This window comes from Prionailurus viverrinus, chromosome E1 (assembly GCF_022837055.1).
Source record: "Prionailurus viverrinus isolate Anna chromosome E1, UM_Priviv_1.0, whole genome shotgun sequence".
In the NCBI taxonomy this organism is placed as follows: Eukaryota; Metazoa; Chordata; class Mammalia; order Carnivora; family Felidae; genus Prionailurus; species Prionailurus viverrinus.
In genome coordinates, this window is record NC_062574.1 from 47,140,877 (window position 1) to 47,153,336 (window position 12,460).

The following is a 12,460-nucleotide window of genomic DNA, read 5'->3' on the forward strand; positions in this document are numbered from 1 at the left end:
ACTTTTCCATGTTTTTCATAGTTCTTTGAAATAGCTGAGTAATCCCATTGCTATTATATTTTCTTAGCTATTCCTCTATGTGTGAACATATATACCAGTAATTCTTTGTTTTTAAAACTGTATTTATTTAAGTAATATCTACTCCCAACGAGGGGCTCAAACTCACAACCACAAGATGAAGAGTCGCATGCTCTTCCAATTGAGCCAGCCAGGCACCTCTATACCAGCAACCCTTAACAGAGGTGATTTTGTCCCCTAGGGGACATTGGGAATATAATATCTAGAGACATTTTCGGTCCTCACAATGGATGAGGGCTGTTATTGGCATCTAGTGGGTAGAAGCTGGGGATTCCGCTAAACATCCAGCAATGCAGAAGACAGCTCTCACAACGTAGATTTTGTGGCCCAAAATGTCAATAGCCTGGAGCTCGAGAAATCTTTGTTTTTGCATTATATATAGCACATACCAAAATTCATATACCTCTTTTGTTTTGGAATTATTTGAAATCAGTTTTCAAGAGAGGACTTGCAGGGTCAAAGTGCATAAATATTGATAGGTCTCTTGATAATAGATGTCTACCTTGTTTTCCAAAATAGTTATGTCTCTTGAAATGATTACATATTTCTTTCTCTGCATGCTAGGGAGCATTATATGCCTCCGCTTAGTACTTTACTACATAGGTCACATCTCTAGCACAATTCTGGCTTGATCTGAGAATGATTCTTAGTTTGACTTTGGAGTAACTGAAAGTGATTTCTGGTTTGACTGTTGTGCAATATATATGTTTTGTTTTAGGAGGTTTTTATTTAATTCCAGAAATATTTTTATTTATTTATTTACATACTTATTTGAGAGGGAGAGAGAGAGAGAAAGAGAGAGAGCGAGAGAGCACATGTGAACACAGGGGAGAGGCAGAGAGAGAGGAAGAGAGAGAAAATCTTTTTTTTTTAATTTTTTTTTGTTTTGTTTATTTATTTTTGACAGAGACAGAGACAGAATGCGAGTGGGTTAGGGGCAGAGAGAGAAGGAGACACAGAAGCAGAAGCAGGCTCCAGGCTCTGAGCTGTCAGTACGGAGCCTGACGCAGGGCTTGAACTCATGACCTGTGAGATCATGACCTGAGCCGAAGTCGGACGCTCAACTGACTGAGTCACCCAGGCGCCCCAAATCTTTTTTTTTTTAATGTTTATTTATTTTTGAGACAGAGAGAGACAGGACATGAGCGGAGGAGGGGGAGAGAGAGAGGGAGACTCAGAATCTGAAGCAGGCTCCAGGCTCTGAGCTGTCGGCACAGAACCTGATGCGGGGCTTGAACTGACGAGCTGTGAGATCATGACCTGAGTCGAAGTCGGACGCTCAACCAACTGAACCACCCAGGTGCCCTGAGAGAGAAAATCTGAAGCAGGCTTCATATTCAGCATGGAGCCCAATGCAGGGCTTGATCTTATGACCATGAGATCATGACCTGAGTCAAAATCAAGAGGCAGACACTTAACAGACTGAGCCACCCAGGCACCCCTGATTCCAGAAATATTTTACTATCTTTCTCAGGTTCTGATATACCTCAGGTTGAAGTGTCTCTTGCATATTTCAAGACTCTTCAGAATAGATACAGGAATTCTAGAGTTCAACCAACCAATATAGGGAGAGGAAGAGTCTATGGAGAGCAAAGAAGACAAAAAGATTTGCATGCTGATTATTTAATTTGTTTTTCCAAAAGTATTCCTTTGGGATTATATGTAAGAAAAGGAGGATACATAAACTATGTAATTGAAACCTCATTCTTGGAAGTATACTGAGAAGGATTATAAGGAAGAAAAAGGTCCATACATACAATAATAATAGCTCCATTGGCTGTAGTTTTCTTAGAGGGGGGAAAAAGGGCTCAGGTCATGACCTCAGGATTTGTGAAATTGAGCCCCACTCTATGTGCTAACAGTGTGGAGCCTGCTTGGGATTCTCGCTCTCCCTCTCTCTCTCTGTCCCTCCCCCCCCCCAAATAAATAAATAAACATTTTTTTAAAAAGTGGTTTTGGGGGGGCCTGGGTGGCTCAGTCGGTTAAGCGGCCGACTTCGGCTCAGGTCAAGATCTCGCGGTCCGTGAGTTCGAGCCCCGCGTCGGGCTCTGTGCTGACAGCTCAGAGCCTGGAGCCTGTTTCAGATTCTGTGTCTCCCTCTCTCTGACCCTCCCCCATTCATGCTCTGTCTCTCTCTGTCTCAAAAATAAATAAACGTTAAAAAAAAAAGTGGTTTTGAATGATTGTGTAAAGTTGCTGGTGCATAGTGCACTTAGACTAAAAAATGTTTCCAATACTTTTTCCCCGTATTATCTAGCTCTAGGTCAGACAATTTCACTACTTTTATTATCTTCAAATGACAGCCTTTCTTTTTGAGTTTTTTTCATTTTTATTTTTAAGTAATCTCTACATCCAACATGGGGCTTGAACTTACAACTCTGAGGTCAAGAGTTGCATGCTCTGAGTGAGCCAGCCAGGTGCCCTTTCAGGTGACAGTCTTAAAATATCAAGAAACTGTAGTGCTAAAATTCTCTAAGGTCTTTTGTCATTCAAATTATTTTTTTCCTCAGATCTCCTTTTGAAAGGGTTGATTTCCTTTTTGATCTTTCATCCTATTATTTTTTTTTTCTTCTGCTAATCCTGTTCCCCAGAATAATTTTCTCTGAAAGAAATTAGGCATCTGTGTTGGGTTTTGTGCTGACAGCTCAGAGCCTGGAGCCTGCTTTGGATTCTGTATCTCCCTCTCTCTCTGCCTCTCTGTTGCTTGTGCTCTCTCTCAAAAATAAACATTAAAAAAAAAAGGGGGCACCTGGGTGGTTCAATTAGTTGAGGGTCCGACTTTGGCTCAGGTCATGATCTTGCAGTTTGTGGGTTTGAGCCCCGCATCGGGCTCTGTGCTGACAGCTCAGAGCCTGGAGCCTGCTTTGGATTCTGTATCTCCCTCTCTCTCTGCCCCTCCCCAGCTTGTGCTCTGTCCCTCTCTCTCTCTCTGAAAATTAAACATTTTTTAAAAATTAAAAAAAAGAAGGAAATTAGGCATGTTTTCTATCATTGTTTTACTAAGTGTGGCTTTAACTTCTGCTGCTGGAAGAATTTTGAATAGCCAGAGAAGATATAATAACCAGTTTTTAAAAACTGATCTGCTACTGAATGTTTAATTTTAAACATTACAATGTTTTTAATATTTATTTTTGAGAGAGAGAGAGAGAGAGAGAGAGAGAGAGGCAGGCAGAGAGATGGGGGGACAAAGGATGCAAAGAGGGCTCTGTGCTGACAGCAGAGAGTCTGATGCAGGGCTCGAACCCAGGAACTGTGAAATCATGACCTGAGCTGAAGTTGGATGCTTAACTGACTAAGTCACCCAGATACCCCAAGTTTTAAAAAAATAAATGTTTTATTTATTAAAATTTTTTAAAGTTTATTTATTTTGGATGAGAGAGAGTGAGAGAGAGAGAGAGAGAGAGAGCAGGGGAGGGGCAGAGAGAGGTAGAAAGAGAATCCCAAGCAGGCTCTGCACTGATACAGTGCGTGAAATCACAAACCGTGAGATCATGAGCTGAGTTGAAATCAAGAGTTGGGTACTAAACCGACTGAGCCACCCAGGTGCCCCACGATTTTTATTTTTAAGTATTTCTATAACCCAGCATGGGGCTCAAACTTACAACCCCCCAGATCAAGAGTCACATGCTCCCATGACTGAGCCAGCCATGCACCCCCATTTTTAATTTTTAAAAAAACTTTGTTTTAGGGGCACCTGGGTGGCTCATTCAGTTAAGCGACTCAGGTCATGATCTCACAGTTCATGGGATTGAGCCCTGCATCCAGCTATGTGCTGACAGTGGAGAGCCTGATTGGGATTTGATTCTCTTCCTCTCTCTCTCTACCACTGCTCCATACATGCGTTCTCTCTCTTTCTCTCTGTCAAAATAAATAAATAAACATTAAACAAGATTTTATTTTCCTTACTCTTTTTCTAGAGAGAGAGCATGCCCATGTGCATGCATGAGAGTGGGAGAGGGTCAGAAGAGGGAGAGGGAGAGAGAGAGAGAGAGAGAGAGAGAGAAAATCCCAAGCAGGCTTCATGCCCAGCATGGAGCCCAATGGGACTTGATCCCACAACTGTGAGATTGTGACCTCAGCCCAAATTAAGAGTTGGACCCTTAACCAACTGAGCCACCCAGGCACCTCTAAAATATTTTATTTATTTATTTAAAAATATTTATTTATTTTTAATGTTTATTTATTTTGAGAGAGGTAGACAGGGTGCAAGCGTGAAAGGGGCAGAGAGAGGGGGAGAGGGAGACACAGAATTTGAAGCATGCTGCAGGCTCTGAGCTGTCAGCACAGAGCCCGACACGGGGCTCAAACTCACGAACTGTGAGATCATGACCTGAGCTGAAGTCCAGTGCTTAACTGACTGAGCCACCCAGGCACCCCTAAAAGGTTTATTTGTTTTTGAGAGACAGAGGGGCGCCTGGGTGGCGCAGTCGGTTAAGCGTCCGACTTCAGCCAGGTCACGATCTTGCGGTCCGTGAGTTCGAGCCCCGCATCGGGCTCTGGGCTGATGGCTCAGAGCCTGGAGCCTGTTTCCAATTCTGTGTCTCCCTCTCTCTCTGCCCCTCCCCCGTTCATGCTCTGTGTCTCTCTGTCCCAAAAATAAATAAACGTTGAAAAAAAAATTTAAAAAATTTGAGAGACAGAGAGAGAGAGAGAGAGAGAGAGAGAGAGACAGGATTTAAAGCTGGCTCCAGGCTCTGAGCTGTCAGCACAGAGCCCAACACAGGGCTCGAACTCACAAACTGTGAGATCATGATCTGAGCCTAAGTTGGACACTCAACCAACTGAGCCACCCAGGTGCCTCAGGAGATTTTATTTTTAAGTAATCTCTACACTCAATGTGATCAAGAGGCACATGCTCTCCTGAGTCAGCCAGGCAACCCCCAAATGTTTATTTTACTTTCAGAAAATATCAGCAGCCTCTTTTTACTCCCCGGAAAATGGACATGAATGCATTCCTCATACTTCATAGTCATACCACTGGTGTTAGAAACACTTCAGATGATTACCACTTCACACCTGTCAGAATGGCTAACATTAACAACTCAAGCAACAACAGATGTTGGCGAGGATGCGGAGAAAGAGGGACTCTTTCGCACTGCTGGTGGGAATGCAAGCTGGTGCAGCCACTCTGGAAAACAGTATGGAGGTTCCTCAAAAAATTAAAAATAGAACTACCCTATGATCCACCAGTTGCATTGCTAGGGATTTATCCAAAGGATACAGGTGTGCTGTTTCGACGGGGAACATGCACCCCAATGTTTATAGCAGCACTATCAACAATAGCCAAAGCTTGGACGGAGCCCAAATGCCCATCAACAGATGAATGGATAAAGAAGATGTGGTATATATATATACAATGGAGTATTAGTCGGCAATCAAAAATAATGAAATCTTGCCATTTACGACAACGTGGATGGAACTAGAGTGTATTGTGCTAAGTGAAATTAGAGAAAGACAAGTATCATATGACTTCATTCATATGTGAAATTTAAGATACAAAACAGATGAACAGAAGGGAAGTAAAAATGCTATAAAAACAGGGAGGGAGACAAAACATAAGAGACTCTTAAATATAGAGAACTGAGGGTTGCTGGAAGGGTTGTGGGTGGGGGAATGGGCTAAATGGGCAGGTGGCATTAAGGAAGACACTTGGGATTAGCACTGGGGTTTATATGTAGGGGATGAATCACTGGATTCTACTCCTTAAATCATTATTGCACTATATGCTAACTAACTTGGATGTAAATTAAAATAATAATCAAAAAAAGAAAAGAAACAGATCAGTGAAACTGAAACATTTGGAACATGTAGGAAGACATAGTTGGTAGGACAGTGTGGAATTTTTTGCAAAACTACATTAAATTTCATCCTCTGGATGGATGGCTGTCTTCAGAGACAAGGATCTGGATGAAATTTTGATAGCCCCGAGATTTCTCTTCCTTGCCCAACAGTCTGTATCTCAAAAGAACAAACTATTGGGGAGACGGGATTTTCCTAACCACTCTGTCGTCTTTTTTTTTTTTTTTTTTTAAACCAATTCAGACAGGCCGTTCAGCACCTCAGGGAAAGGAGCATCTTGAAATTATGTCTTGTTTTCAGATCAAATTTCTTTTCTAAATAAAAGCAGCTACTACATTTCCAGGCAGAATTTCCTACGACTTCTCTTTAAATTTCCAATTATCTTCAATTTGCTCAAAAAGTTTATTTGGAAATTTAGAAGCATTCCTATTTTCTTCCCTGTACGTGTATGTACTTGTGAATATGACATTTACAACAAACGACTCCTTTAAATTATTGGAGCACTTTTGAGTTTTCCATTAACAAATTCTGGGATTCCCTGATTTGAGTGTCCCTTCCTGCTTTTCCTTGGTGAGGTAACAAACCAGTATTTGCATTTAATTAAGCAAGCCCAGCTGCCTCCATTTCACAGTTGTTTCCAGCTGCAACAATTCTGTCCACGTGCCTTTTGAACATTTCGGGGTGGGAGTGGTGGCGACCGCCTTCCTACACAGCCCAGTGGCCCGACGGGGCTTGGACAAGGCCTGGACACCATTCAGCGAAGCAGTTGCGACTTGCAGACCCACAAGGGAGAGAATTGCCAGAGTCTGGAAACACCGCGCGCTGGCTCGCTGGCTCCCAGACCAGGCCCAGCACTCGCCCCAGCCCGCGCACGCGCAGCCGCACTGCCGCTGCTCCCGCCGTCTCGGGGGGCCTTTTCCCTGCCCGGCGCGGGGCCGTCCGCGGCGGCGCCTGACCCGGCTGGAAGATAACTGGGTTGACAGGCTGCCCTTCCGCTGTTTTCCCTGACGTGTTGTCGCCGGCAAAGAAGGGACGACACGTTTAGAGTGTGGCAGAAGGAGGATCGTGGCGGAGAGGAGAGGCCCCTACATGGGGGGTGGGGGGTTGGGGCCTGCAGGCAGCGCAGGAGGCGCTCGGGAGGGGTCCTCTCTCGCAGCCGGTTGTGAGCGGGAGGCCTGAGCTGGGAGCTTTAGCGGCTGTGGAAATTCTTGGTGGCTGAAGCGGAGCGCTATGGAGGAACTCGACGGCGAGCCGACGGTCACTGTAAGGGCGCCTGCAAAAGTGTTGCCTTCGCTGTCCGAGGAGTGTGTCTGCTTCGTCACTGCAGGCTCCCTCGAGGCTCCTTTCCCCTTCCCTCAGCTCAGTTGCCACAATTCGGAGGTCCCATTAGCAAGGTGCTTGTGTTTGGGTCGTGGTGTTCGCTAGGTGTCTACTCTTTTGTGTACTCAGAAATGCCTGGCTCGGAGGCCTCACTCCATCCCTCACCCTGTCTTGTCTTCCTCGCCTTCCCATCCCATTTTTGCCTAGCTTCTCCCGTTGGGCTAGTGCTCTAGTGAGCGGGCTCGGACCACGTAGAGCAGTTGGGGCTTTTTTTCGGCCGCAGAGCTCAGCTTCACATCGCGACACCGTGAGCTTGGCTTCTGCTTCGTGTGCCGTCCTGGCCCGAGGTTTGCTGAAAGTACATATTCTCCCCGAAGACTTCTTGTCTTTATTGCTGTTTGCTCCCACTTCTGTCTGGACTTTGACGAGAGCATATGACGAATGTGAATGATCTATGATGTCCATAAAGACGCTCATGGGTTTTAGGTCGCAGACACCTACCGTTCCCCCTGCCTGGGATCCTCTCTTTTTCTCTATTAGGTTTCTCTCCTCGTTTTTCAAATGCAAGAACCTGCATCCTCTTTCTCAGGAAAGCCTTCCCTTCCCTCCCTGGCTAGGTAAAATATGTTTGTCCATCATTGGCTTGTTCTGCCCCTCTTAGCTGTTGGTAAGCGATAGGCTTCACTAAACTGCAGGTTGCCTGATCTTGCTTTTTAGAAAGTCGTATCTTTGCTTTTTAGAAAGTCGAAATGTGCCTCCAGTTTTGAGCTAAAGCCATCAGATTGCAAAGCAGTGTCTGAGAAAACCGAAAATTAAAGATGGGGGTCATTTCAAAGCTAACTGGACAAAACGAGACCTGAGATCTTAAATAGCAGTTAACGTGGGTTGTAACTCCAAAAAGTTTACTGCTGCAGAGTATTAAAATTTGAAGATCTATATAAAGTACTTGAAATATTTTATATCTATCGGGAGGGACTATGTCAGTGTCCGCAGGAAGAAAAATTAGAATATCAGAGTTGCTGAAACTTCTACTTTTTTTTTCCTCCCCCAGTGGAACTTTTTCTTCCTTTCTTTCAGCTTTTTTTTTTTTTTTAAGTTTATTTATTTATTTTGAGAGAGACAGAGTACAAGTGGGGGAGGAGCAGAGAGAGATGGAGACAGAGGATCCGAAGTGGGCTCTATGCTGACTGCAGAGAGCCTGATGCAGGGCTTGAAGTCATGAACCCAACCGTGAGATCATGACCTGAGCTGAAGTCGGATGCTTAACTGACTGAGCTGTCCAGGTGCCCCTGTTTCAACCTTTTTTTTTTTTTTTTTTTTTTTAATGTTTATTTAAGTTTGAGAGACAAAGAGCTTCAACGTGAGTCGGGAGAGGCAGAGAGCAAGGGAGGCAGAGGATGCAAAACAGGCTTTGCATTGACAGCAGAGAGCTGTCAGCGGGGCTCGTACTTAGGAACCATGAGATCATGACCTGAGCTGGAATCAGATGCTTAACTGATTGAGCTGCTTAGGCGCCTCTTTTCAGTTATTTTAGAGAGAGCAAGCAGGGGAGAGGGGGAGAGAGAGAAAGAGAATCTCAAACAGTCTCCACACTCAGTGTGGAACCCGATGTGGGCTCAGTCTCATGACCCCGGGATCATGACCTGAGCCGAAATCAAAAGTTGGATACTCAACCGACTCAGCCACCCAGGTGTCCCATTTGCTTATCATTAAGGCCTGTGAAGGCCAGTTAGTAATCACATTTAAAGATGTTTATGTATAGATTCAAAGTAGAGGGTAGAATAATCTTTTAGTTCTTTTTCTAGACCAGTGGTTTTATCCTTTTGTTTCAAAGATACTTAAGAAATGTAAGTTTTGGTTTTTGTTGCCTTTTTTATTTTCTTCTAAGACAAATATCTAGAAGTAGAATTGCTGGGTTATAGGATAGATTCATATTTAGCTAAAATAAACTCATTTCTTCAAATACCATTTTTGCACCAGCAACATGTGGGTTCCAGTTGTTCCACATCTTCATCAACTCTTTGTATGGTCGGTCTTTTTACTTATTTGTTTGTTTGTTTATTTAAAAATTACATTTATTTTTGAAAGAGAGAGAGAGGGACAGAGCAAGAGCTGGGGAGGGGCAGAGAGAGAGGGAGACACAGAATCCGAAGCAGGCTCCAGGCTCTGAGCTGTCAGCACAGAGCCCAACGTGGGGCTCGGACTCATAAACGATCATGACCTGAGGCGAAATCGGATGTTTAATTGAGTACCCAAGTGCCCCGGTGTGGTCAATCTTTTTAAATTTTAGCCATTGCCATTCTGGTGGGTATATAGTGGTACCTCATTATTACTTTGATTTGTATTTCCCTAATGATGACAGATATTGAGCATCTTTTTATATGCTTATATATGAGTCATCTGTATATCTTCGGTGAAGTGGCAGTTAAAATTTTTTGCCCATTTTGTTATTGGGTTATTTTTGTTAATGAATTGTAAGAGTTCTTTGTATATTCTAGATATCAAATAGGTGTTTTGCAAATATTTTCTCCCAGTCTGTGGCTTGTCTTTCCATTTTCTTAACAGTGTCTTTTGAGGAGCAAAAGTTTAATGTTGACGAAGCCCCAATTTATAAATTGTTTTGTAGTTTGTACTTTTTTGTCCTCTCTTTGCTTACTTTAAGATCAAAAGGTTTTCTACTGTGCTTTTCAAGTTTTACAGATTTTGCTCTACATTTGTTTCTAACTTTTATTTTGTCTATGATGTCAGGTTTATTTTCTGCATGTGGGTACCCATTTGCCTCAGCAGCACTGTGTATAACGTTTCCCCCTTGCCTTGCCCACTCATCCATTAAGAGTCTACTAAAACATCCTCTTTTGTGTTTTTCTCTGCTTTGGCATTTTTCCACTTTTTTTTTTTTTTTTTTTTTTTTTTTACTGCCTGTTTATTGGACTTCCTCAGTAGACTGCTAGCATTTGGAGGACAGAAACTGTATTACACATTGTATTCCTAGAGCCCAGTACGGAAAAAGGCTTACTAAACATTGCTTAGTTGTTGAATGACTGCATTAGTTCTTCCTAAGAACTGAGTGCATTTGTCTTGATAACAAATTTATCGTCTGCCAAAAATATTTATGGAGTGCCAGTTTTGTGCCACGTTCTCTTCTAGGCAGTGAATGAGAATCCCGGAGTCCTTTGCCCTTGTGAGCTTTTATCTATTTACAGGGAGAGGCAATAACCATGTAGGAGAGTCATTTCAGGCACTGAGAAATGCTGTTGCAGTCAGGTGAGAGTTGATGGTGGCTTGGATTAGACTGGTAGACGTGGTAAGTGGTTGGATTCAGGCTTATTTAAGAGCAGAACAGGATTTACTGATAGATTGGACAAAGGCGGTAAGGGAAAGAGAAGAATCACAAATCAGTCCTAACAATTGGGGAAAGCTTTGCTCCAGTTGGGGGAGAATTGGAGATGAGCATCAACAGTCCTTTATTGGTTCTTATGTTATGGATATAGCTCTATACCTAGGTTAGGTAACCTATAAAAGTGTGGATTAGGTAGTTGGATGTATGAAGCTGAGACTCAAAGGGATTGGTCTGAGTCAGAAAAATTGAGAGTCCTCATCTAAGAGATGGCACAGAAGCCATGGGATTGGAGGGCTCCTTTTAGTGAATAACAAACACTTCAATTTCTCTATTTTTTTAAATTCCCTTTTTCTGAACTGTAGATCACTAAATTATCGTATAGTAATTGTTAAGTGGCAGGCTGGGTTGAGGTGCCCGACAAAGCTCACTTGCTTATTCGGACTTTAACAGATTAGTTTGATCTCAACCACACTCAGCTGTATACATAGAGTAGCACTTAACTTTCATGAACATTGATTTCTAGGGTTATACTTGCAAATCAGTTGAAAGCGAAGCCTTTAGTAAAAGTAAGTTTCTTTGGCTTTTTTTTTTTTTTACTAGTTGATTCCAGGAGTGAATTCCAAGAAGAAGCAAATGTGTTTTGACTGGGGTCCAGGAGAGATGCTGGTGTGTGAAACCTCCTTCAACAAAAAAGGTAGGTTTTTTTTTTTGTTTTTTTTTTTTTCTTCCAGATTATCCATCTTGGCACATTTGGTTGTTTTCTTCTCTCAGATTTGACTGAGGCAAGAAACAGTTAAACTTATTTTGTACCGTTTTCACTTTTGAAACTTTAGCTATTTAAGATTTTCATTAACTTATGAGACCTGGCAGATGTTGAGTCCAGGGGAAAAAAATTAATCTTCCAGGTGTTAAAGGTTTCTTTTATTTATTATTATTATTTTTTAATATATTTAAGTAATCTCTACAACATACGTGGGGCTTGAACTCAACCCTGAGATCAGAAGTAGCATGTTCTACCCACTGAGTCAGCCATGCACCCTGAAATGTTTCCTGTGTATTTAAAAACTTCAAGTTTTTTCCCCTTCTTGTCCAGAATCACTAAATTCCCTTTACATCAGCCCCTTTATTGTGAAACTGCAGATCTATGAAGACTTTGAAGTCCTTACCTTTTATTATTGTGAACTTAATCGAATTCTGTAGGCTGTTGATAAAAGCACAAAGGATTTGGAGAGTGAAGTGGCTCTTCCTTATTCTCTAAGTTCCATCAGGTTTTGGACATGGATATCTCTCTCTCTCTCTCTCTCTCTCTCTCTCTCTGTGTGTGTGTGTGTGTGTTTTTTCTCCCTGAGAGAGCATGAGCCAGGAGGGGCAGAGAGAGAGGGAGACAGAGAATGTCAAGCAGACTCAGCACCACCAGCGCAGAGCCCCATGTGGGGCTTGAACCCATGAACTATGAGATCATGACTTGAGCCAAGATCAGTTCAACACTCAACCAATTGAGCTACCCAGGCACCCTGGATCTTCTCTCTCTCCCTCTCTCTCTCTCTCTCTCTTTTTTTTTTTTTTTTGGATATTCTCTTTCTGATATAGACTTTTCTAGTAAGATAAAACTAAATTTTGACATTTGATTTTGCTTTCTTTTTTTCAAGACGAGTCTTGGGGAATGCTGAAGATATTTTTGTGCAGATCTTTGACAGGTTATTCAAATGTGGAGGCTTTCTTTTATTATAGAGAGGAGATGGAGCTAATGAAAGTGTTAAAATTTTGGCAAATCGTGTGCAGTTCATGCAGATTTATTTATTTATTTGTTTGTTTATTTAATTAATTTATGGGAGAGTTCGAGTGCGCGAGGGGAAGAGAGAGAGGGACAGAGAGAGTGTGGAACCCAGAGCAGGGCACCAACTATGAGATCGTGCCCTGAGC

General features: G+C 42.6%; 1 protein-coding gene across 3 annotated transcripts in view; it reads left to right on the forward strand.

Annotated features, from left to right (window-relative positions):
* Positions 1–7,014: 7,014 nt before the first annotated feature.
* The window catches only part of NUP85 (nucleoporin 85), a 37,436-nt gene continuing 31,990 nt past the window's right edge, over positions 7,015–12,460 (forward strand). For 2 of the 3 annotated variants that reach the window (XM_047831597.1, XM_047831598.1), the window contains exons 1-2: positions 7,015–7,140; positions 11,138–11,231. In XM_047831597.1, the coding sequence (XP_047687553.1) occupies positions 7,108–7,140; positions 11,138–11,231 (127 nt within the window). In that variant the 5' untranslated portion in view covers positions 7,015–7,107. Of the gene's footprint in view, positions 7,141–7,192; positions 7,272–11,137; positions 11,232–12,460 lie in introns of those variants that run through there. The other variant, XM_047831599.1, reaches the window with a different exon arrangement.